We start from the raw sequence: 26,765 nt of genomic DNA, 5'->3' as shown, positions 1-26,765 counted from the left end.
GGACCACCACCTTCCTGGGTCTTTAATCAAATGTTATGCAGGGGGCCACCCCCATGCCCCCTGCAGCCCCGGGCACCGCCACTTTCCCTGGGCTGCTCTCACTTGCAGAAAGTGAAGTTTTCATCTGTTTCCCTGCACGCAAATATGGATGCTGGGAAACAGATGAGCAAGCAGGGAGCTGCTATTTAAAGCAAAGTACCAACTGGTGAAAGCAAGGGGAGACAGCAAACAGTGAGTTGTAAAGCCTGTGAACAAAGATTGAAGATGATTTGGCAGCCTGGGGGGCAAGATTCATTCAATAAGCATAGCGAGTTGAAGGCAAGTCTGGGTGATCCGGTAATATGAAGTTGTATAGCGTATTCTTGAATAAGAGAGATGACCTGTCAGGTTGGAATTAATCTGATCATTGTTGAGTTTGTAGTGTACATCTGCCTGGCACGTGCTGTTTCTTGCACTGAAACAGTTCCAATGTTTTCTGTAACGGAGGAGGAGTGATGTGATACTTGCACTTTACATCATCCACAAGTTGTTGCAACTGTTCTTTTTGAAAAAAAAATGCAGATATAAAGGTTTAAAAAATACTTCAGTGTCAGGTGTGATAATCTTGGCACTGAACAGGCCATCAACATACTTGTAAGTCTCCGTGTCATACCACGTCTCAATTGTGATTTTTTAGGAACAATGCAGTTTTTCATTACAAACCTGTTCTCAGCCCAAGCGTGGCTAGGGACTGAGGTTAATTACATTCTGATGTGAGCTAGGTTTTGCAAGGCCGAACATACATCTTTCCTTGACTTTAAGGACCACAGCAAATTCCAACTCAGGAATCTGCTGATACATTCATGCATTTTTCTCCCTCGCAGTTTAACATCTTTTTTTGTTGGGAAGGGCTCTTTTAGAAGTATTCTTCAAAACTGACAATCCTTCAAGTCGTATAAATCTGGGAGAGAGGTCACACAAGACCTTCAAGGTCCCTTTTGATCTTCTCCACCCTAAGATGCGGCACATCACAAACGCTAAACGTTTATTAAAAAACATTAGAAAATAAATATGTTCAGTTAAGTATGAATGGAAACCTTGAAAGAAGGTTGAGGTCAGCGGCAAAATACAGAGGTAGCTACTAGTAAAGAGCAATGTGACCCTCTTGAGGTCAGGATACTTAAAAGGGCTAACACTCTTTAACTTTGTTAATTAGCCTCTGATGAAGTTTCACTGCCATCAATTTCTTTACAGTCTACACAGAAGGCACTTTTGACTAGTGTCTCTTATAAATGAAATGGTCTTTTTCATTAAAATAAAGTATATGAAATTCTGTCAATGTTAATATAAGAGAGAAAAGCATGAAAACAAATTTCGAGAAGAGATTAGCTCTTGGCAAATTGCACTGCAATTTTACTTGTAGGCGGGTTGCTTCAATTTACATGAGTTCAATGAAGAGCCCATAAACGCAAACTATGTTAAGAAAACTATTTTATATTGTCAGATAGGTTCTCATTATCCTAATGAGACTACGGATTCAGGCAGCAGAATCACTAAGGGCCATATGTACAAACACATTTCCCCATAGACACAGAATGAGTAAAACCCTTTGCTACATCTGGCCCTAAGTCTGATCCCGTACCATGTGACACCTTTTGGCCTAATCCGGGTTTGTTCCAGCTAACTAGCAGTGCCTCATCTCCACTCAAGAGCAGGGATGATTGGGCAACTGTTCGCATTACGTACATGACTCCTCAGGGGAATCGTGATCACTCAGATCTCACCCATTTCTTTCAGTTACATTAGTCTCACATATGCAAGGACAATCAGAGGCAGAGTACAGTTCAATAAAGTTTTATTGAAATAACTGCATCTTAGATAATAAGGTATGTATAGCAAAAACTAGGACAATGAAGCACAACAGGATGAAAATTATAGCAATGAGAGTAAAACACAAAAATAACGCTACCATGTTGTCACAAAGGTTTTTAAGGAGAGTTCCTCCCTATGCTACGTTAGAGCACAGCATGTTAAGCTCTAATCCTGCCCTTTAGGTTTCCCCTGGGAAGACATCATCCCTCATACCTGAGCAAGAGGCCTGTAGTCTACATAAGCAGCTGCAGCGAAGCAATCAGCATACAGTTGTGGTCATCTGGCTGGAATCTCCCTCTACAGTACATGGGTCAAAGTAGTGTTTTTTTAATAATAAAACAGCTGTTGTTCCAAGAAAGGATCCCACGTAAGAGTGTGTATGTTTCTGTGAACACTGGAGACAAAGCGTACCACCTTTGCCGGCAACCTATCTTACTGCAGCCGTGAGAAAAGCACAGAGTGAAAGAAATGTCTTGTTTAAGAACGCAGTGCTGACCTAGGCGAAGAACAACTAGATACAGAAATATAAAACAAGACCGCTACTGTTAAAATAATACAATAAAGCGAATATCAAACATATCTAGGGTAAAGAGCACAGTGGCAGGCCTAGTGTGCTAAAATAATGTATATAATACCCATAGCTAAAATGGCTACACAACAATATAAAGAAGCAAAAGGTTGGTCAGTTCCTTGTACAGTAACACTTGAACTTAATGCATGCAAGCTAACAGTATCCTGATTAAGTAATTCACAATGCTGTAACTGGTGGTTACAAATGTCAATTCTTTTGCTTACCAATTCCACTCTCTCATTTGCTTCCTGAAGTTGTCGAGTTAGTTGTTGAAAACTAGTTAACTGCTCCTGAAATGGGACATCACAAAATAAGTACTTTGGCAAACACAAAGGTTGTCGGACACAATCAGATAATCAGGATGAAGGAACATTTTGTGACCATAAGTAGTAAAAGCTAAACCTACGTAAAATGTTAATCCATCATCATGCCAGCACTACAAAATTATAAAACCTTGTTCTTATGGCAGAGTCTTCCCTGGGTATAGCAAGGCAAATAGACTTTGAACAAATATAAAATAATTTATCATTCAACAATTTTACCTATCAATTAGAAATTACACCAATACCCAAACAATCACTTCATGAAGAAAAATGACAGATAGGAGATGTACAATCTACCATTTTTAAAGCATGAGAAACCAATGCATAGGCAAGCTGGTAATTTAAGTAAATCCTATTTCTCCACAAATGCAGCAAAGTCTATTTATGTTATGCCAATTCATATAATGTGACTAAATAAAACAATGTATTAAGACCAGAATATAAGTAAGCACCCAAATGGTTTACAAAGTGAAATTTGGGCTTCAAAAATTATGCCAACACGAAGCAATAAATAAACCCTTTAAAAATTTGAAACCATTGTTCAACAAATCCTTTAAAAACGTTTTAAACAAATTCATGCTCTCACTGTGGGGCTACCTTGTGTGCTATCAAAAGTAGCATATCAGCTGACACCAAAGTCCGACAAGTACAAAGATGATTAACAAATGAATTCAACAAAATGAAACAGTTATCACTTCAAAATATTTCTGCAACTCCACCATTTTCTTCTTTTCCTGGGAATAGACAGTTAAAAACACTTTCCAAAAAACAAAGAAGCTCACAAAGATCTTGCTTTGTATATTTCTAAATGACAGCAGCAACTGACAATGGAGGACAAAGCACAAGCAACAACTCGATTTTACTGGCAAATGCTATGTTTTATGCAGGAGATACACCAGAAAGATAATAGCTCAGCTGGTGTTATGATGAAAAGAAACATAAAAGGAAATTAAAAACAAAATACAATAATGAAGAGGAAATAAGTTGCTTACCTGTAACTGTAGTTCTCCAATATTGGAATCGTTCATAGATTCACATGTTTAAATCATTCCCAGTCATCAAGATGAGAGTGCCACAGTACCTTAGAAAAAGCAGTGCAATGATCGAAAAGGCCCCAGGCCCTTCAGTTTAATAACATAAACTAGTTGTTCTTAATAAAAATAAAAAAAAGACTACACTTAAGTTCCAACCAATCAGGATGCACTACCATTTGGAACACTCCTGTGTGTAGCTCCAGTCTCTCAGCTTTTCAGAGCAAAGGGATAAATAAATACCCAATGAGAGAGAAGGTGAGCTTCCCAGTGGAGGAGGGTGGGTCACATGAGAATCTATGAAAGATTCCAGTACAGGAGAACTACAGGTACAAGTAAGTAACTTATTTTCTTACTCCAGTACTGGATCTTTCTTAGATTCACATGCTTGAATCAGAGTAAATAAAAGTTACATAGCACATTTTGCATGAAGTTTAAAATATATACATATAAGGATAGAAACACATATAGATATCTATCATACATTCACATTAACAGATATAGAAATGAGGCAAAATGTGTGTTATGAATTAGCGGATGATGGGAACAGCTTAGTGTAATGGCTCACCTTCACTGGAAAAGATGTTGCAGTACCGCTTGGCCCACTGCTGAATCTCTGTGAAGTGCAGTTTCCAAGCAGTAGTACTGAGTAAAAGGGAGACTATTTGTCCAGGCTGCTGCCCTGTATAGACACTGGCAAATAATGCAGTTGAAGTAGACAGTTCTTGTAGAATGAGGTCTGTAACGGCATGCCAGCTTGAATGGCACTGGATATCCTTTGAGCTATGACCTGTTTCGATGAAAGATAGCCTTTCCTCCGGGCTGGGTATGCTATGAAAGGTTGATTCGATTTGTGGAAGTGTTTTGTTTTGTCTAAGCAGAACTTTAAGCACCTCTTAACAACCAAAGAGTGCACTGCCCTTTCAGCTGGCGTCTTTGGGTCTGGGAAAAAAGGTGTGAGATCATTGGTTCATTGAGGTGAAAGTCTGATGGCCCTCTTGGAATACATTAAGGGTTTGTTTGAAGAACCACTCTTTTCTTTCTGTATTGCAGGAAAGACTCTTGAATGGTGAAATCCTGTATCTCACTAACTCATCTCCCAAATGTTAAAGCCAATAGAAGAGCTAATTTCCAGGACAGAAATGTAATGTCCACTTTGCTTTCGGTTCAAAAGGCCCTCTCATTCATTGTGTAGGCACAGTGTTTAGGTGCCAAATAGGTGGAAGACGCCTTACTTGTGAAAAGACCCTGAATAATCCCTTCAGGAATTGCTTTATGAGCCTGCTCAACCATAATGATGGTGATGTTGCTGATCTTCTGAAGCGGGAAATAGCTGCCAAGTGAACTTTTATGGATGACGGAGCAAGACCTGATTTTGCAAGATGTAGGCGATAAGGAAGAATTTCTTCCACTGTGGATGATACTGGATGTACATCAGAAAACTGTAACTACATGCAAAAATAGCTTCCATTTGAGGCCATACGTTTTATTTCTACTATCTGTACAAGTTCTGGCTAAGATGTCTCTGCATTCTTCTGGAATATTTAAATGTGCAAATTTGTTGAATTCAGGAGCCAGGCTGAGAGATGCAAGGATTTGGGATCCGCGTACAGAACTCGGACCTGGCTCATTGTCAAAAGAGACAGTATCAGTTTCAACTGGATGTGAGGTCTCTCTGTGAGGTGGAGCAAATCAGTGAACCAATACTGATGTGGTCCTGGTGGAGATATGAGAATGATTGTGCATGGCTCTGTCTTAAACTTCCTGAGGATTTTTGGGAGGAGAAGAATCTGAGGAAAGACATAGGCATAGATTCTGGACCATGTGATAGAAAATGCATTACCCCACACTCCTGATTGTGGATGCCAGCTTGCACAGGACTGGCATTTCTGGTTCTGGGATGTTGCGAAGAGGTCTAGATTCAGATCACTGGTGAAATATGTTCTCCAGAATCTTCTGATCAAGTTCCCACATGTGGCTAGTTGTTCTCATTTAGCTGAGAGTATCTGCTTTGGCATTGTGCTTCCCCAAAACATGTGCTGCATTTAAATGCACTTTGTGACAGATGGACAATTCCCAGATTTAGGGGGTTATTACAACTTTGGAGGAGGTGGTAATCCGTCCCAAAAGTGACGGTAAAGTGACGGATATACCACCAGCCGTATTACGAGTTCCATAGGATATGGACTACGGCTGGTGGTATATCTGTCACTTTACCGTCACTTAACACCTCCTCCAAAGTTGTAATAACCCCCATAGTGTGCTTCCTGGAATAGCAAGTGAGATCTCGTGCCTCCCTACTTGTTGATGTAGTTCATGGTGGCAGTATTGTCTGGGTGAAGGAGTGCACCAGAGTTTTTGATTCTGGGAAGAAAGGCTTGCAAGGCTAGATGCACCACCTTGATCTTGAGCAGAATGATGTGAAAAAGAATCTGAGAGGATTTCCATTTGCTGCTGACTTGTAGATTGTGTAGATGAGCTCTGCAGCCCTCTAAGGAAGCGTCGGAGGTTGAGATCAAAGCAAAGGCCTGAGCTGTAAAGGAGAGACTGACCGAAAGGTTTGGTTGTTGAGTCCACCAGGATAAGGCCTTAATCATGCCCGGAGTGACGTGGATGAGGTTGTAAAAAGATCCTGTCATTTGTATCCATTGCCTGTCTAATTCCTCCTGGAGCCGACATTTGTAGGCAGTAAAAAGAAACTGAAAGGAAATTACAGGTATTTGTAAATGCAAACGGAAATATACTTTTTCCTGTGGACTAACTACGTTAGGATTAGCAATTTTCCTTGTCTTTCTGGTGATGGATATGCTTTGTTGAGCAGGGTCTCCAGTGTGGCTCCCCAAAATGTTATCCTTTGCAAAGGGTGAAGACTTGACTTCTGTGGATTTAGTGTAAGATCCAGACCGTTGATTAGCATGCAGGGGACGGTCGATCTTTGAGTGGCTTGGTGGGAGGGTGCTTTGACTAACCAGTCGTCCAAGTAAGAAAACCCTTGGTATTTCTCTTGTCACAGAAAGGTCACTACTGGTACCAAACACTTCGTGAAAATGAGAGGGGCAGACTTCAGGCTAAGTGGGACCACTCTGAACTGATATTGGCACCCTGCTACGTGAATCTTACAAATGATCTGTGTTTTGGGTGGATAGGGACATACAAATATGTATCTAAAAGATCGAGGGTAGTCATATGGTTTAGGAGGAGGGTAGTCCTTGGTTTAGGAGGAGCAGTATGTCCTGCAGTGTTACCATGCAGAACATTTGCTTCTTTAGGTAGGTGTTCGGGTTTCTTAGATCTACGATCGGTCGCCACTCTTCTGACTTCTTCGGTATCAAGAAGAAACAGTAGTGTGGTGTCCCTTTTTGAGCTGAGGGGACTTGTTCGAAGTCTCCTTTTCACGACATGGCCTTGACTTAACCCGAGGAGATGCAGATTTTGTACAAGGAGTTTTGAGAGGGGGTTGGTGGTGGTTTTTGGATGAATTCTAATGTATGGCCAAACTGAATAAGGCCAAGACCCAATTGACGATTGTGATCTTTTGCCAGTTTTGAAGATCGTTGGGTATCCTCCCTCTAAAGTGGGCTGTTAGGATTAGAGGATAGGTAGGCTGTGCATTAATTTTGCCGTTGACACCGTTTGTGTCCTTTCCTTGTCGTCCCAACTTTCCCTTTGGAAGTGGTCTAGTACAGGCTGCCTGTGGTGGTTGCCTTTGTTGACACTAGGAACGATACTGTGGAGTTGTCATTGAATATGCTGGGTAGGGGTTCTGCTGGTAGCCACCTCAATAAGAAGGCTATCCCATTCCCCGTGTGCTTCAAAAGGGCAATTTGCTGTATTGCAGGGTACCTAAAGATTTGGCTGTGTAGGTGTCCATCTTGATCACCTGGATGGTATCATTGACATGTTTGACAAAAAGAGATTTGCCATTGTATAGGAGGTCCAGGATCCTGCTTTGAACCTACGATCTAAAGGAGGTGGCCACTCCTGCCACTCTTGCTAGCTGTCGGAAACCAGTATTGCAATCTCCAAGATGCAATTGATTATTTCAGATGACGCGTGTTCTCTCTCCTGCAATATCTTTTGGCTTAAGCCCCTACTTCACCTGGAAGACTATCAATGTAGGAATCTGTATCTAACCACATCTGGCGTCACATCTCCCAAGAACAGTTAGAGAGTTTGCTGCTCACACCCTAAGATACGCCCTAACAATAAATAAAAACAACGAAAAAGATGGGCAAAGAGGACAAACTATCATACAAACAAAAGCATGAGATGTTGTAACAAGCAATACATCAATCTAAATTAGTATCACTTTATGTTAAGTCTTAATTCGTTTATAGGTTGTTAATAAATTTCAATTGGCTGCTAATCACCTTCCGATCTTCATGGTTTGCCACATATAGCTGGCAATAGCCAATCATATTATGTAACTGCTGTAGAAAGATTACAGCAGGTTTAAACTAAATCAAACTTAAGTTCCTAAGAAGTATTTTAATATAAAAGTGCCTCATCCGGAATAAAATCTTTAAAAAAATAAATAGAAACTGTAACGTGCCATGTATAGAGCAACAGTCACAGTGACACATAGTTAGGTTCTCAATACTGTGAATTTTGGGGGGAAACACCACCAGGAGATGAACTGTGTTCAGATGGAACTGCATCAACACAAATCTATGTGGAACATGTGTGACCATTGTTAAATGAGGCTGGGCGCCATTCTTAGTTAAAACAAAAGTTAAGATATAACTGTAATTTTGTGGCCATCCTTTACATCAATTCTCGCTTCGCATAGACCCAGCAAACAGAGATTTTTATTCATCTTTGGTCTTCTGGTGCATACACTCAAGATTCTTAAAATATTCTTGTAGGAAAGTACCATCTTGCCTGGCATGTTTACCCCATTTTTACTGTATGTATGTTTGTTTGTGCCTAGGTGTCACTGGGATCCTGCTAGCCAGGACCCCAGTGCTCATAAAGTGTGCCCTGTATGTGTTCCCTGTGTGGTGCCTAACTATCACCGAGACTCTGCTAATCAGAACCTCAGTGTTTATGCTCTCCCTGCTTTTAAAAATTGTCACTGTAGGCTAGTGACTAATTTTACCAATTCTCATTGGCACCCTGGAACACCCTAATAATTCCCTAGTATATGGTACTTAGGTACACAGGGTATTGGGGTTCCAGGAGATCCCTATGGGCTGCAGCATTTCTTTTGCCACCCATAGGGAGCTCAGACAATTCTTACACAGGACTGCCACTGCAGCCTGAGTGAAATAACGTCCACATTATTTCACAGCCCTTTTACACTGCACTTAAGTAACTTATAAGTCACCTATATTTCTAACCCTCACTTGGTGAAGGTTAGGTGCAAAGTTACTTAGTGTGTGGGCACCCTGGCACTAGCCAAGGTGCCCGCACATTGTTCAGGGCAAATTCCCCAGATTTTGTGAGTGCGGGAATACCATTACACGCGTGCACTACATATAGGTCAATACCTATTTGTAGCGTCACAATGGTATCTACGAAAATGGCCATGTAACATGTCTAGGATCATGGAATTGTCACCCCAATACCATTCTGTCAAACTAACTTTCCGGGGTCTCCTCTGCAGCTACCGCTGCTGCCAACCCCTCAGGCAGGTTTCTGCCCCCCCTGGGGCCTGGACAGCCCAGTCCCAGGAAGGCAGAACAAAGGATTTCCTCTGAGAGAGGGTGTTACACCCTCTCCCTTTGGAAATAGGTGTGAAGGGCCTGGGAGGAGTAGCCTCTTCTGGCCTCTGGGAATGCCTTCACGGGCACAGATGGTGGCCTCCTTGATTAAGCCAGTCTACACCGGTTCGGGGATCCCCCCCAGCCCTGCTCTGGTGCGAAACTGGACAAAGGAAAGGGGAGGGACCACTCCCCTGACCAGCACCTCCAGGGGAGGTGCCCAGAGCTCCTCCAGTGGGTCACAGACCTCTGCCATTTTGGATGCAGAGGTGTGAGGGCACAATGGACAGCACTGAGTGTCCAGTGCCAGCAGGTGACGTCAGAGACCCCTCCTGATAGGTGCTTACCTTTCTCTGTAGCCAATCCTCCTCTGTGGGCTATTTAGGGTCTCTCCTGTGGGCATCTCAGCAGATAACTAATGCAAGAGCTCACCAGAGTTCCTCTGCACTTCCCTCTTCGACTTCTGCCAAGGATCGACCGCTGACTGCTCCAGGACGCCTGCAAAACCACAACAAAGTAGCAACAAGAGTACCAGCAACATTGTAGCGCCTCATCCTGACGGCTTTCTCGACTGTTTCCTGGTGGTGCATGCTCTGAGGGCTGTCTGCCTTCACCCTGCACTGGAAGCCAAGAAGAAATCTCCCGTGGGTCGACGGAATCTTCCCCCTGCAAATGCAGGCACCAAACTTCTGCATCACCAGTCCTCTGGGTCCCCTCTCATCCTGACGAGCGAGGCCCCTGGAACACAGGAGCTGGATCCAAGTGTCTTCGACAGTCCAGCGGCCCTTCTGTCCAAATTTGGGGGAGGTAAGTCCTTGCCTCCCCACGCCAGACAGTAATCCTGTGTACTGCGTGAACTGCAGCTGCTCGAGTTTCTGTGCACTTTTGCAAGACTTCCTTCGTGCACAGCCTAGCCCAGATCCCCAGCACTCCGTCCTGCATTGCCCAACTCGCTGAGTTGGACTCCGACTTCATGGGGCTCTCTTTTGTTGTGCTGAGTCGACCGCCTTCCTCAGATCTTCTAAGCGCCTGTTCAGGTGCTTCTGCGGGTGCTGCCTGCTTCTGCGTGGGCTCCCCGTGTTGCTAAGTGCCCCGCTCTGTCTCCTCCTCCAAGGGGCGACCTCCTGGTCCTTCCTGGGCCCTAGCAGCACCCAAAATCCTCAACCGCGACTCTTGCAGCTAGCAACGCTTGTTTGCGGTCTTTATGCGTGGAAACAACTCTGCATCATCCAGCACGCTGTGGGACATCGTCTGACCAAAGGAGAAGTTCCTAGCACCTTCCGTTGTTGCAGAATCTTCAGCTTCACCCGGAGGCAGCCCTTTTGCACCTTCATCCAGGGTTTAGTGGGCTCCTGCCCCACTGGACACTTGCATGACTCTTGGACTTGGTCCCCTTCCTTTACCGGTCCTCAGATCCAGGAATCCGTCTTCAGTGCTTTGCAGTCAGTTGTTGCCCTTGCAGAATCCCCTATCTCGACTTTACTGTCTTTTTGGGGTAGTAGGGTAACTTTACTCCTACTTTTCAGGGGCTTGGGGTGGGGTATCTTGGACACCCTTAGTGGGTTTTTTTTACACTCCCAGCGACCCTTTGCACACTACACTAGGCCTGGGGTCCATTCGTGGTTCGCATTTCACTTTTGGAGTATATGGTTTGTGTTGCCCCTAGGCCTATTTTTCCCTATTGCATTCTATCATGTTCTACACTGTTTGCACTACTTTTCTAACTGTTACTTACCTGATTTTGGTTTGTGTGTGTATATTTTGTGTATAGTACTTACCTCCTAAGGGAGTATATCCTCTGAGATACTTTTGGCATATTGTCACTAAAATAAAGTACCATTATTTTTAGTAACTCTGAGTATTGTGTTTTCTTATGATATAGTGCTAAGTGATATAAGTGGTATAGTAGGAGATTTGCATGTCTCCTAGTTCAGTCTAAGCTGCTTTGCTATAGCTACCTCTATCAGCCTAAGCTGCTAGAACACCTCTAATCTACTAATAAGGGATAACTGGACCTGGCACAGTGAGTAAGTACCACAAGGTACCCACTATAAGCCAGCCCAGCCTCTTACAATTCTTGAATTCCTAAATTATTGCAGACGTTTTTAATGTACTTTAACAGGGGCATGTGATGAACGAAATCTAAAGATGGGTAGTCATGTAACAACGCTCTGCTGAAAACAGCCTACAGTTGAATGCCACAATAAAAGAGGACATAACCGAATGAGATCTTCCAAACATGACATACCCATTTCTAAATGACTGACAAATGTCGAACAGCTTTTTGGTTCAAACAACATCTTCCTAAAATAGGCATTTTACATCCTGTTAGAAATGGGGTCTTTGGTTGACAGTCAGGTTACCCCCTGTTCAAGCAAGGACCCTCACTCTAGTCAGAGTAAAAGAGAATCACCCTCAGCTAACTCCTGCTTTCCCCCTTGGTAGCTTGGCAGAGCAGTAGGCTTAACTTCAGAGTGCTAGATGTAAAGTATTTGTACCAACACACACAGTACCTTAATGAAAACACTACAAAATGACACATCAGTTTAGAAAGACAGGAACTATTTATCTAAACAAAACAAGACCAAAATGACAAACATCCGACACACACAAGTCAAGTTATGAATTTTTCAAGATTAAACTCAAAAATAGCGCTTAGAAACACAAAATGCTTCGATGAGGTGTTAACACGGCCTCGTGACGGAGTCGTTCCCAACAATCTAACACCTGCGGTGCCGGACACGGAGTCGCATAGACCCCTAGATACAGTGTGAGAAGGTAGCCTCTTTCTAGCCTTGTTACCCCCACTTTTGGCCTGTTTGTGAGTGTATGTCAGGGTGTTTGTCACTGTTTTCACTGTCTCACTGAGATCCTGATAGCCAGGCCTCAGTGCTCATAGTGAAAACACTATGTTTTCAGTATGTTTGTTATGTGTCACTGGGATCCTGCTGGTCAGGACCCCAGTGCTCATAGGTTTGTGGCCTATATGTATGTGTCACTGGGACCCTGTCACACAGGCCCCCAGTGCTCATAGGTGTGCATGTATATGTTCCCTGTGTGGTGCCTAACTGTCTCAATGAGGCTCTGCTAACCAGAACCTCAGTGGTTATGCTCTCTCATTACTTTCAAATTGTCACTAACAGGCTAGTGACCAATTTTACCAATTTACATTGGCTTACTGGAACACCCTTATAATTCCCTAAGTATATGGTACTGAGGTACCCAGGGTATTGGGGTTCCTTTGGAAAATGGTGTGAAGGCAGGGGAGGAGTAGCCTCCCCCAGCCTCTGGAAATGCTTTCTTGGGCACAGATGTGCCCAATTCTGCATAAGCCAGTCTACACCGGTTCAGGGACCCCTTAGCCCCTGCTCTGGCGCGAAACTGGACAAAGGAAAGGGGAGTGACCTCCCCTGACCTGCACCTCCCCTGGGAGGTGTCCAGAGCTCCTCCAGTGTGCTCCAGACCTCTGCCATCTTGGAAACAGAGGTGCTGCTGGCACACTGGACTGCTCTGAGTGGCCAGTGCCACCAGGTGACGTCAGAGACTCCTTGTGATAGGCCCCTTCAGGTGTTGCTAGCCTATCCTCTCTCCTAGGTAGCCAAACCCTCTTTTCTGGCTATTTAGGGTCTCTCTCTTCACCTTCTGATAAGGAAACGACTGCTGACCGCGCTGGAAGCCTGCAAACCTGCAACATAGTAGCAAAGACGACTACTGCAACTCTGTAACGCTGATCCTGCCGCCTTCTCGACTGTTTTCCTGCTTGTGCATGCTGTGGGGGTAGCCTGCCTCCTCTCTTCACCAGAAGCTCCGAAGAAATCTCCTGTGGGTCGACGGAATCTTCCCCCTGCAACCGCAGGCACCAAAAAGCTGCATCACCGGTCCCTTGGGTCTCCTCTCAGCACGACGAGCGAGGTCCCTCGAATCCAGCGACTCTGTCCAAGTGACCCCAACAGTCCAGTGACTCTTCAGCCCAAGTTTGGTGGAGGTAAGTCCTTGCCTCACCTCGCTGGGCTGCATTGCTGGGAACCGCGACTTTGCAGCTACTCCGGCCCCTGTGCACTTCCGGCGGAAATCCTTTGTGCACAGCCAAGCCTGGGTCCACGGCACTCTAACCTGCATTGCACGACTTTCTAAGTTGGTCTCCGGCGACGTGGGACTCCTTTGGGCAACTTCGGCGAGCACTGTTTCACGCATCCTCGTAGTGCCTGTTTCTGGCACTTCCCAGGTGCTACCTGCTTCAGTGAGGGCTCTTTGTCTTGCTCGACGTCCCCTCTCTCTTCAGGTCCAATTTGCGACCTCCTGGTCCCTCCTGGGCCCCGGCAGCGTCCAAAAACGCCAAACGCACGATTTGCGACTAGCAAGGCTTGTTGGCGTCCTTCCGGCGGGAAAACACTTCTGCACGACTCTCCAAGGCGAGAGGGATCCGTCCACCAAAGGGGAAGTCTCTAGCCCTTTTTGTTCCTGCAGAAACCTCAGCTTCTTCTGTCCAGTCGAAGCTTCTTTGCACCCGCAGCTGGCATTTCCTGGGCATCTGCCCATCTCCGACTTGCTTGTGACTTTTGGACTTGGTCCCCTTGTTCCACAGGTACCCTAGATTGGAAATCCACAGTTGTTGCATTGCTGGTTTGTGTCTTTCCTGCATTATTCCTCTAACACGACTACTTTGTCCTTACGGGAACTTTAGTGCACTTTGCACTCACTTTTCAGGGTCTTGGGGAGGGTTATTTTTCTAACTCTCACTATTTTCTAATAGTCCCAGCGACCCTCTACAAGGTCACATAGGTTTGGGGTCCATTCGTGGTTCGCATTCCACTTTTGGAGTATATGGTTTGTGTTGCCCCTATCCCTATGTTTCCCCATTGCATCCTATTGTAACTATACATTGTTTGCACTGTTTTCTAAGACTATACTGCATATTTTTGCTATTGTGTACATATATCTTGTGTATATTTCCTATCCTCTCACTGAGGGTACACTCTAAGATACTTTGGCATATTGTCATAAAAATAAAGTACCTTTATTTTTAGTATAACTGTGTATTGTGTTTTCTTATGATATTGTGCATATGACACTAAGTGGTACTGTAGTAGCTTCACACGTCTCCTGGTTCAGCCTAAGCTGCTCTGCTAAGCTACCATTATCTATCAGCCTAAGCTGCTAGACACCCTATACACTAATAAGGGATAACTGGGCCTGGTGCAAGGTGCAAGTACCCCTTGGTACTCACTACAAGCCAGTCCAGCCTCCTACATACAGTACCTTGGTGAAGAAATGATAACGAAGCGATGCGCGAAGTCGGGGATCGCGGCATCTGTGTGAAACGTTGAATCCGCGCACTTCGTGTGGCGTCGGTCACGGCGTGATGCGGCGACTTACACTGAGTCGCAGACTTCGGTGGGGCTGCAGCGATGTCGGGCTTGCGAAGGTAGTCGTGTTCCAACAAAGATCACATAGTCGGTTGCAGGCAGCATCACCGGATTCAGCAGCGGCATCGGTCCGAAGTCGATTTCCTTGACTTTTCACCAGCTTTCCTTTCAAGGGCCCAGGGACTGGCTAGGGCACCACTTGTTAGAGCAGGAGTCTCTCCAGAGACTCAGGGTGCTGGCAGAGAGAAGTCTTTGCTGTCCCTGAGACTTCAAACAATAGGAGGCAAGCTCTAAATCAAGCCCTTGGAGATTTCTTCTCAAGATGGAAGGCACACAAAGTCCAGTCTTTGCCCTCTTACTCTGGCAGAATCAGCAACCGCAGGATAGCTCCACAAAGCACAGTCACAGGCACGGCAGCTCTTCTTCCTCAGGTCTTCTCCAGGCAGAGGTTCCTCTTGTTTCCAGAAGTGTTCTAAAATCTGTGGTTTTGGGTGCCCTTCTTATACCCAATTTCTCCTTTGAAGTAGGCCTACTTCAAAGTAAAGTCTCTTTTGAATGTGAAATCCTGCCTTGCCCAGGCCAGGCCCCAGACACTCACCAGGGGGTCGGAGACTGCATTGTGTGAGGACAGGCACAGCCCTTTCAGGTGTAAGTGACCACTCCTCCCCTCCCTCCTAGCGCAAATGGCTCATCAGGAAATGCAGACTACACCCCAGCTCCCTTTGTGTCACTGTCTAGTGTGAGGTGCAACAAGCCCAACACTCAAACTGACCCAGACAGGGAATCCACAAACAGGCAGAGTCACAGAAATAGTATAAGCAAGTACATCCTCACTTTCTAAAAGTGGCATTTTCAAACACACAATCTTAAAATCAACTTTACTAAAAGATGCATTTTTAAATTGTGAGCTCAGAGACCCCAAACTTCACATGTCCATCCGCTCCCAACGGGAATCTACACTTTAATCAGATTTAAAGGTAGCCCCCATGTTAACCTCTGAGAGGGACAGGCCTTGCAACAGTGAAAAACGAATTTAGCAGTATTTCACTGTCAGGACATATAAAACACATTAGTATATGTCCTACCTTAACCATACACTGCACCCTGCCCTTGGGGCTACATAGGGCCTACCTTAGGGGTGCCTTACATGTGTGAAAAGGGAAGGTTTAGGCCTGGCAAGTGGGTACACTTGCCAAGTCGAATTTACAATTAAAACTGCACACACAGACACTGCAGTGGCAGGTCTGAGACATGATTACAGATCTACTTATGTGGGTGGCACAACCAGTGCTGAAGGCCCACTAGTAGCATTTGATTTACAGGCCCTGGGGACCTCTAGTGCACTGTACTAGGGACCTACTAATAAATCAAATATGCCAATCATGGATAAGCCAATTACATACACATTCTGTAAAGGAGCACTTGCATGTTAGCACTGGTTAGCAGAGGTAAAGTGCCCAGAGTAACAAAAACAGCAAAATCAGAGTCCAGCACACATCAACAACCTGGGGAACAGAGGCAAAGAGTTAAGGGAAACCACGCCAAGGATGAAATGTCTAACACATCCTATGTAACTCATCGACATTAAAGTATTGCCAGTTGTCTGCAGCCCAGAACACCACCGAAACGAAATTGGTCTATACAGTGGACATCTCCCTTTGCAGATTAGTTCCTAGTTTCCTGGTGATTCTAAAGCCAAGGTAATCAAATTGTCAATAGCTTACTACGAGTGTTTCTCAATTAAGACCAATTTCCTAGATAATCAAATTGCAGATCCAAATATGGGAAAATATTACCTTTGCTTATTTTGACTCCCTTTATTATTAGGATATGGTTGGCTCCAAACAGAGGTGGCATGGTGTGCAAAACAAATGATGGGTTAAGAATGCTACCCTAGTGATTGCCAGTGGTTAAACAAATTGCAATCATTCCTTCTATCTCATTTTGTGTGTTTGATTAGTTTGCAATGAAAGACAGTTCTGTTGAATAGCCAACCAAATTGTACTTTCCCCTTGTGAGACTTACCAGTCTTTTCTGAAAAAGATCCTACAATGTCCAATTGGAGAAATACACTGAACTCTCCTTGTAATTAATTTTAACAAGTAACCTGCATGCAGGCAGACTGATGCTGTTGCCTGAGTTATTCCAATTCTTTCCTGCTAGTTAGGCAAAACTGTCATAATCACAATACAGATTGGCACATATTCAGGAATAATGCATTTTCAAGGCCCCACGAACGTCTGTTATGGCTGATAATGGGTAGGAATCACTCCCTCTCCATAAACTATTCCATAGTTTGCCTAGAATGGTGCTCCATCCTTCTATCTCATTCCTTAGGTATTTTCTCGGGTTTGGTGAGCCTTTATCATCATGAATTAGTTGTTATTTGTGGATCTTCTCTCCTGTCCAATTGTGGCCACCTAAGTATAGGCAGGTGCACGTGTCTCTTGACATTGAAGATTCTCCACTTACCACTCTAACTATGTAACTAAGCATAGTGAGAATTGCTGGTAATGCTTTTTTTTAAAAACCCTAATTCATTGTATTACATTCAAGTTTGACTATTGGAGTGTTATGGTTACACTGATGTCCATACCTTTACTGGAAAAATTCAGTAGCTTTTTTATGGCTCTGCCTTTACATAACTTAAAGCAGATGTTTTAAACATTGTTTGCTAACACTATAACGAGGATTCTGTTATCTAAATTGCTAACCACATATGATATCAGCACAAAACACGAAACAGTCCATCTTGCTGAAGACTATTTGGTCGTGGCCAAGCCCTCTGTGACAAATTTGTTAACGACAAAAAAGTTTTTTTTACTTTTTAATGTATTTTTTCTACGTAAAATACCATTCTCTCATTCCAGCTATGGAGTAATCTCTGGGCTAGAGAGTAGCAAGGTGCACCTACATGGATTATAGCTCAAGATTTGATTTTAAAAGGTGCAGAAGGGATGGCTGGACCTGTCCCTCCTGTAACATAGCAGGATCAATGGATTTCTGCAAATACCACATGTAGAATCTCTTCAACTTTGCAGGGTAGGATTCCCTGTTGGATACTTCTGGGATTAGATCTTTTCGATAGTATGGCATATAAACAAAGTATTACAGAAACTGAAGACTCTCAATGGATTATCCCTTTTCTATTTCTATGTATATATTTTAATAGATTGATCCTTTGCATCCACTATGGAGTCAAACACAGTGGTCTCAGAAAAATTCAATTCAAAATATTTTAATTGGCCTTTATTATTTCTATGTATATATTTTAAAAGATTGATCCTTTGCATCCACTATGGAGTCAAAAACAGTGGTCTCAGAAAAATTCAATTCAAAATATTTTAATTGGCCTTTATTCCCTGGACTTATAGTGTCACTCACACCATTTTCGTGCCCACAATGTAAGAAAATCTGTGTGGTTACATAAGCAACACCTGCAGATACTCAAAAAATCTTTAGAACAAATTAATCCGCCTCCATCGTTGCTTGAACCTGCAAGAACTGCTCTTCCATAAAAAGCTAAATAATTTTTCACCTTTGCAATGCATTTCAGCACCCTTTGTTTTTCTGATAGCTTTGGACATCTTTAAGTGAATGAAAGGTACAATGGAATTGTCATCACCAATATACAGTTGCATCCCTATAACCAACTATTATGCTCTGTGATCTTGACCATGAGGGAATCATTCTTGCAACATGCGAATTGAGGAGACCACTTCCTTTAACACTCAAAGTCTCTTTTGCACTGGCCACTATGACAGCTGATTAGTTCAGCACAATCGGAGTCTTATATCATTTTTTCTACCAATTCTATCAGTTGTGGGAATTTGTTTTCATAAAATGGATTGACGTTAAGATTGTAATTAGTCTGCAAAAATGCATTTACTGCAACCTGGATCTCTTCCCTCATCCGGGTGGATTTTTAATAAACAGTGATATTTCCTCTCCAGACCATCTCCCTACCTCTTTGGATTTCCTCAGCCTGTATGCGGGCAACCTATAGGGGTGAACTAAAATATTCTTTGGTTAACCAGAGATATTTACAAAATGTTGGAGGGCAATCTATCTTGCTCAAGGAAAGATCACTTCGAATTGCCTCTGTTTATTTATTCACTTAGGGTTTTATAAATCACGCACTTCACTGATAAAGCCATGTCGGAGTGCTATTATGCAAGCATGGAAGAAACCGTGGTTCACAAATTTTGGCCAAGTGTAGTTGAATTGCCCAAAACTGCCTCGATCTGTTGAGCAGAAATATTGGTAAAATACATATAGCAGGGGCTACTGGATATTATTTGCGGCTTGCTGTAACTAGAAGGGAGGCCGTCCTTAAAATTAAAACAGCACTAATGACAAGCAAGAGTGGTGTCTCATGTAGGAGTGGGATCATTCAAAGGACTTTGTGCCCCTAGTCAAATGTGGAAAAGAGAAACTGGGTTCAAGTCTCTATACAAATGTAGTAATTCAGGGTTGCACTGATCGTCAGCCCTAGCATTAGGATTACTGGTTCACATCTTTCTTTATCTAGCTGAGCTGCTAGGGAAATGGCCAGCAGGTACTATGTATAAAGGAAAGAGGGAGAACTGCATTTTACAGAAAAGCTTTAGTAAGCCTCTATATATTGATGATACTTTACACTCTAAAATGGCTCATCATTTTTTTCTAAAACGATAGACGCTCTGTTATAAAGATACAAACACCGAAGGCAGTAATTTGCCATTCGGCGGCTGCCCTTTCCCCCACACTTGAGTTCTTCTAGTTTTTATGTTCTTTGACATGTGCTGCTCGGCAGGGACCTATTCTAAGGGGAGACGGACCACTGCATTTCCACTGTTTTCTTCATGCCATTTTATCAACCCCTCCAGTTGAAACAGAGACACATATGTAGAGGTAATCGAACACCTAATCTGAAACTCACAATTCACTTGGACTCTTGTTTAAGTGAATACAGAAGTACCGTAATGGCATTTTAAGATTGACACTTACTTTGTGTTTTTGTCTTTCATGCACATGAATCTGGGCCTCTGTCATCTGTTCCTGGTACTGATGCTGCACTTCATCTAATTCCTGCGCCACTGTCTGCCAAAGCTCCAGAGCTTGCTCCTTTTCCTGAAAGTGAAATACAGTAAAAGACTGTACATTTCCAAGTAAAGTGTAATCCTGTTTGTAATCCTTCCTAGAAAGCAGCTCATTTCAGTGCTAACATTATATCTTTAATATGGAAAATAACCTTCTGGTTACAGCTGTCCATTTGCATATAAGCCATCTAATATGGTCCCATTATGAGACACTTTTGCGGGATGGGAAGAATAGGTAAATACTAAGAAGCAGCAGATGTGTTTGTTGCTTAGAACTACGAATATTTCTTCAGTTATTTGAAGACAGTTAACTCTGCTACAGCACCTCCATTTCAAATCTATTTTAAGCAGCCAAAGCTGTCAACCTGACCACCCAAAGACACGGTATGAATTTAATGAACAGTAATAATCTCATGAAAATGACATCTAATGCTACTAGCATGTAACCTTTCCTTCTCCTAAAGGCCTTGTACTGCTTTTATTAAAACTGCGAGGCCTATTCATTGTTCTGGGGGCAGTCCGAGATAATGAGGCAGCACTAAGGTCGGTACTGTCATTAACCACTGGTGTCTCATGTCCAATGGTCACCACACCTACTGCAGCGCATTAGGATGCCCAGGTTACTCCCTTCTGTTCCTTACCGTTCTAGAAGTATCAAATACAAGCAGTAAGTGCTTACTCTAGGAGGCTGCATGGTTTAGAGATACAAATGCAGCATGACACAAAAACATAACACAAGAGAATGAATGCCCAGATAGTGCTTTCACTTGTAGGAGAACTGACAAGTTACTTACCTCTAATTCAAGGTCTCCATTTATCTTCTTTGAGTTTATTAACACTCAATCTGTCCACCCATTTGCAGGATCCTTCCAGGAAACAAGCTCTTCTTTTTACATTAGAATGCACACTTTTTGCAGAGTAAGGAAAGGTAATTACTTTTAAAGTTAGTTTGCATTTGCCTTGTACTAGATTACATGCTGTGTGCTCTCCTGTAATCGTGTTTGGGGTTGGTAAAAATGTTTATTGAGAAACAGACAGCCTCCACCTTAGATTATGTATATTGTGCCCAACCAGAACAGATGTAAACGTGCATATACATTTCTCTATATTCTTAACATTAGTCTTCTGTGTCTTTCCTGCACCCAGAAAGGCGGGTGGGTGACCTTTGAATTCATCACAACTGCAAAATTACTGTTAACAGGAAAATAATATTTTCAGTTTTTAATGTGTGAAGACACGTGCTGTGCACGAAATGCAAAGAAGCATCTTTTAGTCTTCCACTATTGTGGTGGCTGGTGGATAGTAGGAAGGTGACAAAATAAAGGGTCTGATCTAGTTTTGTGGATAGGTTACTCCATCACAAACATGGCGGATCTCCTATCCACCATATTGCAAGTACATTATATCCAATGGCACTTTTAATGCGGTGGACAGGATATCAGTTATGTCAGTGACTGAGTAACTTATGCACTGAACTTTAAATCAGGCCCAAAATCTTTAGAACTGACCAACTTGTGCTTTTTTCCTGGATTGTATAACACAATAGTAGAACACTGGAATGTTGGGAGCTACACTGGAGACAATAGAGTGCTCTGGGCTTTTACTGGCTGGTAAAAGCCTGGAGCGTCAACATTCCAATGTTCTTTGTTCACAGCAATGTTCTTGTAAACAGAGACCTTACTGAGCTTGAGGGGATTTTTATTTCCTCGGGCTCCATGACGACTTTATTTTATTTATTAGAACATTCTGCCATCTAGTGTCAAAATGTTTTAATAGCCTTATAGCCTTTTGTAGCTGGGCTATACCGGCAATTAAAGTCCCTCTTCCTTGTTAGAGGTCCGAGTCAATAGCTAAGGCTATATTAGAGCATTGGAATTTTGGGAGCTCAATTGAAAACAAAGGAGTTCAAACAAAGTAGCTCCTGAAGTCCGAGAGAATCTCAATCCCCTCGGGCTCCATGAGGCCTTTGTTTTATTTATTAGAGCCTTCTGCCCTCTATTGGCAGAATGTTCTAATAGTATTATAGCTCTCCGTAGATGGGTTATACCGGCCTTCGAAGTCCCACTCCCCTCTTAAAGGCCCTCGCCTTCAGCTCTGGCCTTTAATGGTTCATACCCCGTTCAGTTAGTCTGGAGTCAGGGCGGGGGAGGCAGAAAGCCTGTGGACTTTAAAGGGACACCTCAAGAAGCTTATCCCACTTCAAAGGAAGGCCCAAGTATAAATACTGGACCCCAGACAACTCCTCAGTACACTTCTGGAACTGCTGATACTCCACCAGGAAGAAGGAATGCTGTGCCGCAGAAAGGACTGCCATTCTGCAGGCCTACTGCTCAGAGAGACTATTGTCCTTCCATGCTGACCTGCTGCTCTGTTGCCTGGGTGAAGACTGGACCTGCACCTGTTGAACCCAGGACTCTAGAGCGACTCAAAGGGCTAGTTGGTTGGCCTCCTGAATAAAGCCTCAGGGACAGAAGGCTCCAACAATGTTGCACCCAGCACCTGGACTTCTTTGCCATCTGTGAGTCCTAACGTGCTAAGTGGTGCCACCTCAGTCCTGGACTCTTGGAAGTGGGCCTGAAGGTGCTGTGCCAGCTGTAGATCTAGCAGAACAGACGCATCTACTATGCTGTGCCGAGCAGAACCAATGCATCACCTCTGCTGCACGGATTCTTGCAGCACAATGACTCCACATCGACCTCACAGGCCGCATCAGAACCATCAATGTGCCATTCTCACATCACAAATCTCTGTCAATGGAAGCCTCGACAATGCAGGTTCTCTTATCACAGCCTCACAACTGCACAGAACAGCTGCATTGCCATGATTGCACAGCGCATCCTTGACACCAGACTTTGCATCAAAACGCCTTATCAATGGATCCTCTACAAAGCTTGCATGGCAGCTTCGCAGCTCTTCTGAACCAACACATCACCTAGGCTGCGAAACACATCCTGGACGCAGGACCTCGCAACATTCCACAATCAGGATTTAAGGTACTCTTGTTCAGCAGGCCTAACTGGGTCCCTGTAGCTGGCCTGTGCGCCATCTTGGTCGGCTTGAATTTGTGACTTTGTCTCGGTTCAGCAGGACCAGATAGCAACAGTTAGAGTGGTTTTTGCCACTATTTTCACTGAAATCTTTCAAATTACATATCTCTAGTTCTATTAAGTGGAGTTTGGTCGTTTTGACCTTCCTTTATTTTTTAAAATTTAGTAACCTTTTCTAAACTGGTGTGTGATTTTTCTTGTGTGGTGTTTTCACTTAATTATGGTTTGAACTGTTGCACACATACTCTATATAAAGCACTACAAAACTTCGGGTCCAAAACACAAAACACGACAAAAAGAAAAGCTATTGAAAAAAAAAAAAAACTGTAGAAAGACAAAACAAAACTAGCTGTCAAGGAATATGCTGTTAAGGGAGAGTTCCTTTTAAAGGACAAATTACCTTACCTACCAATGGTGCCATGATTCTGCAGATGGAAACTCCTTTTGCGCGATGCCTAATCACATCTGCAAACCCTTCACTGAGAGGGAGGAGCTCAGTAGATGTTTACTGGGGTTATGATGGATTTTGGATGGTGAGCAAGGGATGGTGAGGTAAGCAAAGTGTGAACAAAAATATGAAGATAAAACTGACTACAGGGTACACAGAGAATTTATTAGGGCATCCCTGAGTCAGGATTAAAAACAGAAGAAAGGCAGGGGAGAATTAAACCTGCTTGTTTTGAGTCACTGATTGAGGGTCATTAGTGGGTAAGGGAATTCCCCTTTTAAAAGAAACACTCCCTTGACAGCATATTCCTTGACAGAGTTCTGTTTGGTCTTTTTTGCCTTTTCTTCAGTAGCTATTCTTTTTGTTGTGTTTTGTTTTACACGCAGAACTTTTGGAGTGCTTTATCATTAGTGGGTTTGGGAAATTAACTTCTGTAGGTCTTTAAAATTCCCTTAGCCCCCTTTTGTGATAAGGCACAAATACTTTACACATTACCACGAAGTTAAGCCGGACTGCTCTGTGTCAAGCTACCAGAGGGTTGAGCATAGGTTAATTTGGGGTTTGATTGTGCCTCACCCTGACAAGGATTGTGGTTGCTGCTTGAGTAGGTTTTGACCCCCCCCCATCCCCATGCCATTAACCAATTTCTTACACCCCTCAATAGAACACCTGCTGCAAGTGATAAACAAACTTTTACAGTTGTATCTGTGAGTCAAAGCCTCTTTAGGGAAATTCACACGTTTCTTGATTTATCCCAATATAACACATATAGAATGTTATATTGGCCATCAAATTCGGCTTCACAGGTCCAGATAGGTTAGAATATGGTCAATAAGTGCCATAAATGAAAGAAAAAAAAAAGCTCACGCCCCTTCATTAAAACACTGGGTGCCTGAGTTACAAAGCTAAATTACACATTTGGATACGTTTACACTTTGCAGCAAGATAACCACTTTTGGTATTTACAAACTGAGTGATGTAAACTTACTACAAAAGTTTAAGTTACATGTCTCTATCCCCAGAGGGAAGCAATTGGCTCACTCTTGTCTGGGTGGATGACTTCCTTCCCTATACCCCTCTTACTCACCTCTAATCCAATCCCCTTCAGTAGTAATTCTGCCCTATTTTCATGAGCAGAAATACTGCAGTCGGGGTGGAGAACTCTGCACACATACGTATAAGCAAACTGTACATTTTGCAGTACTACAAAACAAGCTAGAAGTGTGGTTAGAGAATCAGGTCTTATGTGTGGAGGCAAACTGTGTCAGAGAAAGATGGCAGGAATAATCCACAAAACGTTTACTTACAATTTATCTAGATCTGTTGAACATTAAGAGACAATGGAATGTAACAATGCATTATGCTGTATTGAATATAATTGTAAACTCATTTCTGAAAGTCTTATACATTGGGGATAAGCCAGCACTTGGTAAACGATCTTACGCTTTGACCATTATAAATTAATAAACCCATTGTCATAGACAACCTTACTGAGGAGCAATTCTACAGATGCAAGTAGAATATAATGAACTACAATGCACTGTAGATTGTTACCTACAACTGATTCCGTGCTGTCTTGAATAAACCTATATAAAGCATCAAATTACAAACTGTGTAACTACATGCAGGAATTAACTCTGCACATTCTATGTGTCTGACTTGCAACAATCACAAGAGATTATTCAGCCACTTTGCTTAAATTGTTTTTGCAGCTCAAGTTTTTTGGGCAAGGTGGTAAGAAATTCTGTGTCAGAAAACTGAACAACCTGAAAACGTCATGCAGCTATAAATCTCTTATGCACAATTCCACAAACTGCTGTAAATCTAATTTTGTCTGCAGAGAAGTAACCAGGAATCTATATCGAACGTCAACAAGACTAGCATTTAAGGAGAGAAAAATATTTTCAATTCATTGTAACATCAAACATAAACCAAAACCAATAGATAAAATTAAAAGGATCTTTGATGCAATATACTTGATTGGCCAGTTGCAACTGCTCCTGAAGATTTTTGATTATCTCTTCCTCTGTAAATAATTCATGGCCCAATCCAGTAGGATCAGGCATTGACTCCAACTGCCTCTCAACAGCTTCCCGTAACTGCTGGTGCAACCTGTAAAAACAATTAAAAGTAATGAAGGCAAAAACAGTATTGTACTTTAAAAAAAACACCACATTTGTCACAAAATAAAGGAATAATTGATAGGCTAATATTACTCAAGGACTCATTACGAATCGCCTTTTAACTTTTTGGAGAGGACAAGATATCCTGGGCAAAGCCGTTTAAAAGGTTTTCGGTGGAGCTGCGTGCTGTAATATCCCATGCAGGATTATCTTGTTGGATTCCAAAGACAAATGCTTCAGGTCAAACATTGAGAAAGCCTAGAATTACAGGTCTACATGCAAAAATCTGTGCAGTACCACCGATTTCCGCTTGTAATTTTGCATTCCACAGGGAGGTACTGATGGTTATTTCATAATAACCTGGAAAAACCACAACCATGAATCACTGATACCTCAGTAACAGTAATAGCTGGCTCGTTAATACATTCCTGCAAAAACCAGGGCACTGGTAATGAAAGTTTCATTTACAATGATAACTTTTCATAAATAGTAAGCACTTATTGGTAATATTTGCTACTCATCTGCAAATATCACTGATTTCCACATCGCCGATATCCTTTGTAATAATATTGAAAGCAACAAAAGGCTAGCCTACAGATACTAAAATAGCACTTGCAGAAAATATCACCAATCCCTCCTGAAATTGGATCTGCACGCAACTTGAATGGATAAAAAGGGAAGAATAAGAACTACCTTGAAGAGATAAATGTAAGTATGTACACATTGTTTATTACTTGTAAATTAATAAACATAGAGCATAGTTATGCCTAGTGCCATATTTTGGATATATAACGGAGACATAACGATTCAGTACCAGCAAAAAATAATAAGTCTTAAAAATTCTATCAATAAAAAGATCTTTGGGTACAGAAGATGTATTCAGCATAACACTACAGTGGTGTTCTTATACCATTCATACTTCAAAACACGAACCAAGGGGGCATGGCCAAGATGGGGGTGTAGTCGGACTTTCATTGCTGGACCTCCCGATCCAGTTAAGTTTGCTTTGGCTTTTATTAAAAATACTGGTAGTACGGATGGCACTGTCGGGGATGTTTGCTGGTCCTTGGGAGCGGAGCCCATGTCATGGAGATTAGTGGGGCTGCTTACATCTCCCATGGAGAGCAAAGAGGAGATAGGTATATGTGCTATACCTGCAATTCGAGGAGTGGTCCGTGTAGTAATGGGATTTGTGACAGGCCTTTGCTAGGCTGGGCTAGGG

General features: G+C 42.9%; 1 protein-coding gene across 5 annotated transcripts in view; it reads right to left on the bottom strand.

Annotated features, from left to right (window-relative positions):
- The window catches only part of SCLT1 (sodium channel and clathrin linker 1), a 419,430-nt gene that overhangs the window by 283,219 nt on the left and 109,446 nt on the right, over nucleotides 1–26,765 (bottom strand). For all 5 annotated transcript variants that reach the window (XM_069242161.1, XM_069242151.1, XM_069242154.1 and 2 more), the window contains 3 exons: nucleotides 25,397–25,532; nucleotides 19,834–19,956; nucleotides 2,647–2,712 (listed from right to left, as the gene is read on the bottom strand). In XM_069242161.1, the coding sequence (XP_069098262.1) occupies nucleotides 2,647–2,712; nucleotides 19,834–19,956; nucleotides 25,397–25,532 (325 nt within the window). The remainder of the gene's footprint in view (nucleotides 1–2,646; nucleotides 2,713–19,833; nucleotides 19,957–25,396; nucleotides 25,533–26,765) is intronic.

This window comes from Pleurodeles waltl, chromosome 1_2 (assembly GCF_031143425.1).
Source record: "Pleurodeles waltl isolate 20211129_DDA chromosome 1_2, aPleWal1.hap1.20221129, whole genome shotgun sequence".
Lineage (NCBI taxonomy): Eukaryota > Metazoa > Chordata > Amphibia > Caudata > Salamandridae > Pleurodeles > Pleurodeles waltl.
Note: the sequence above shows the minus strand (reverse complement) of the source record. Positions and strands in the feature narration are given on the sequence as shown.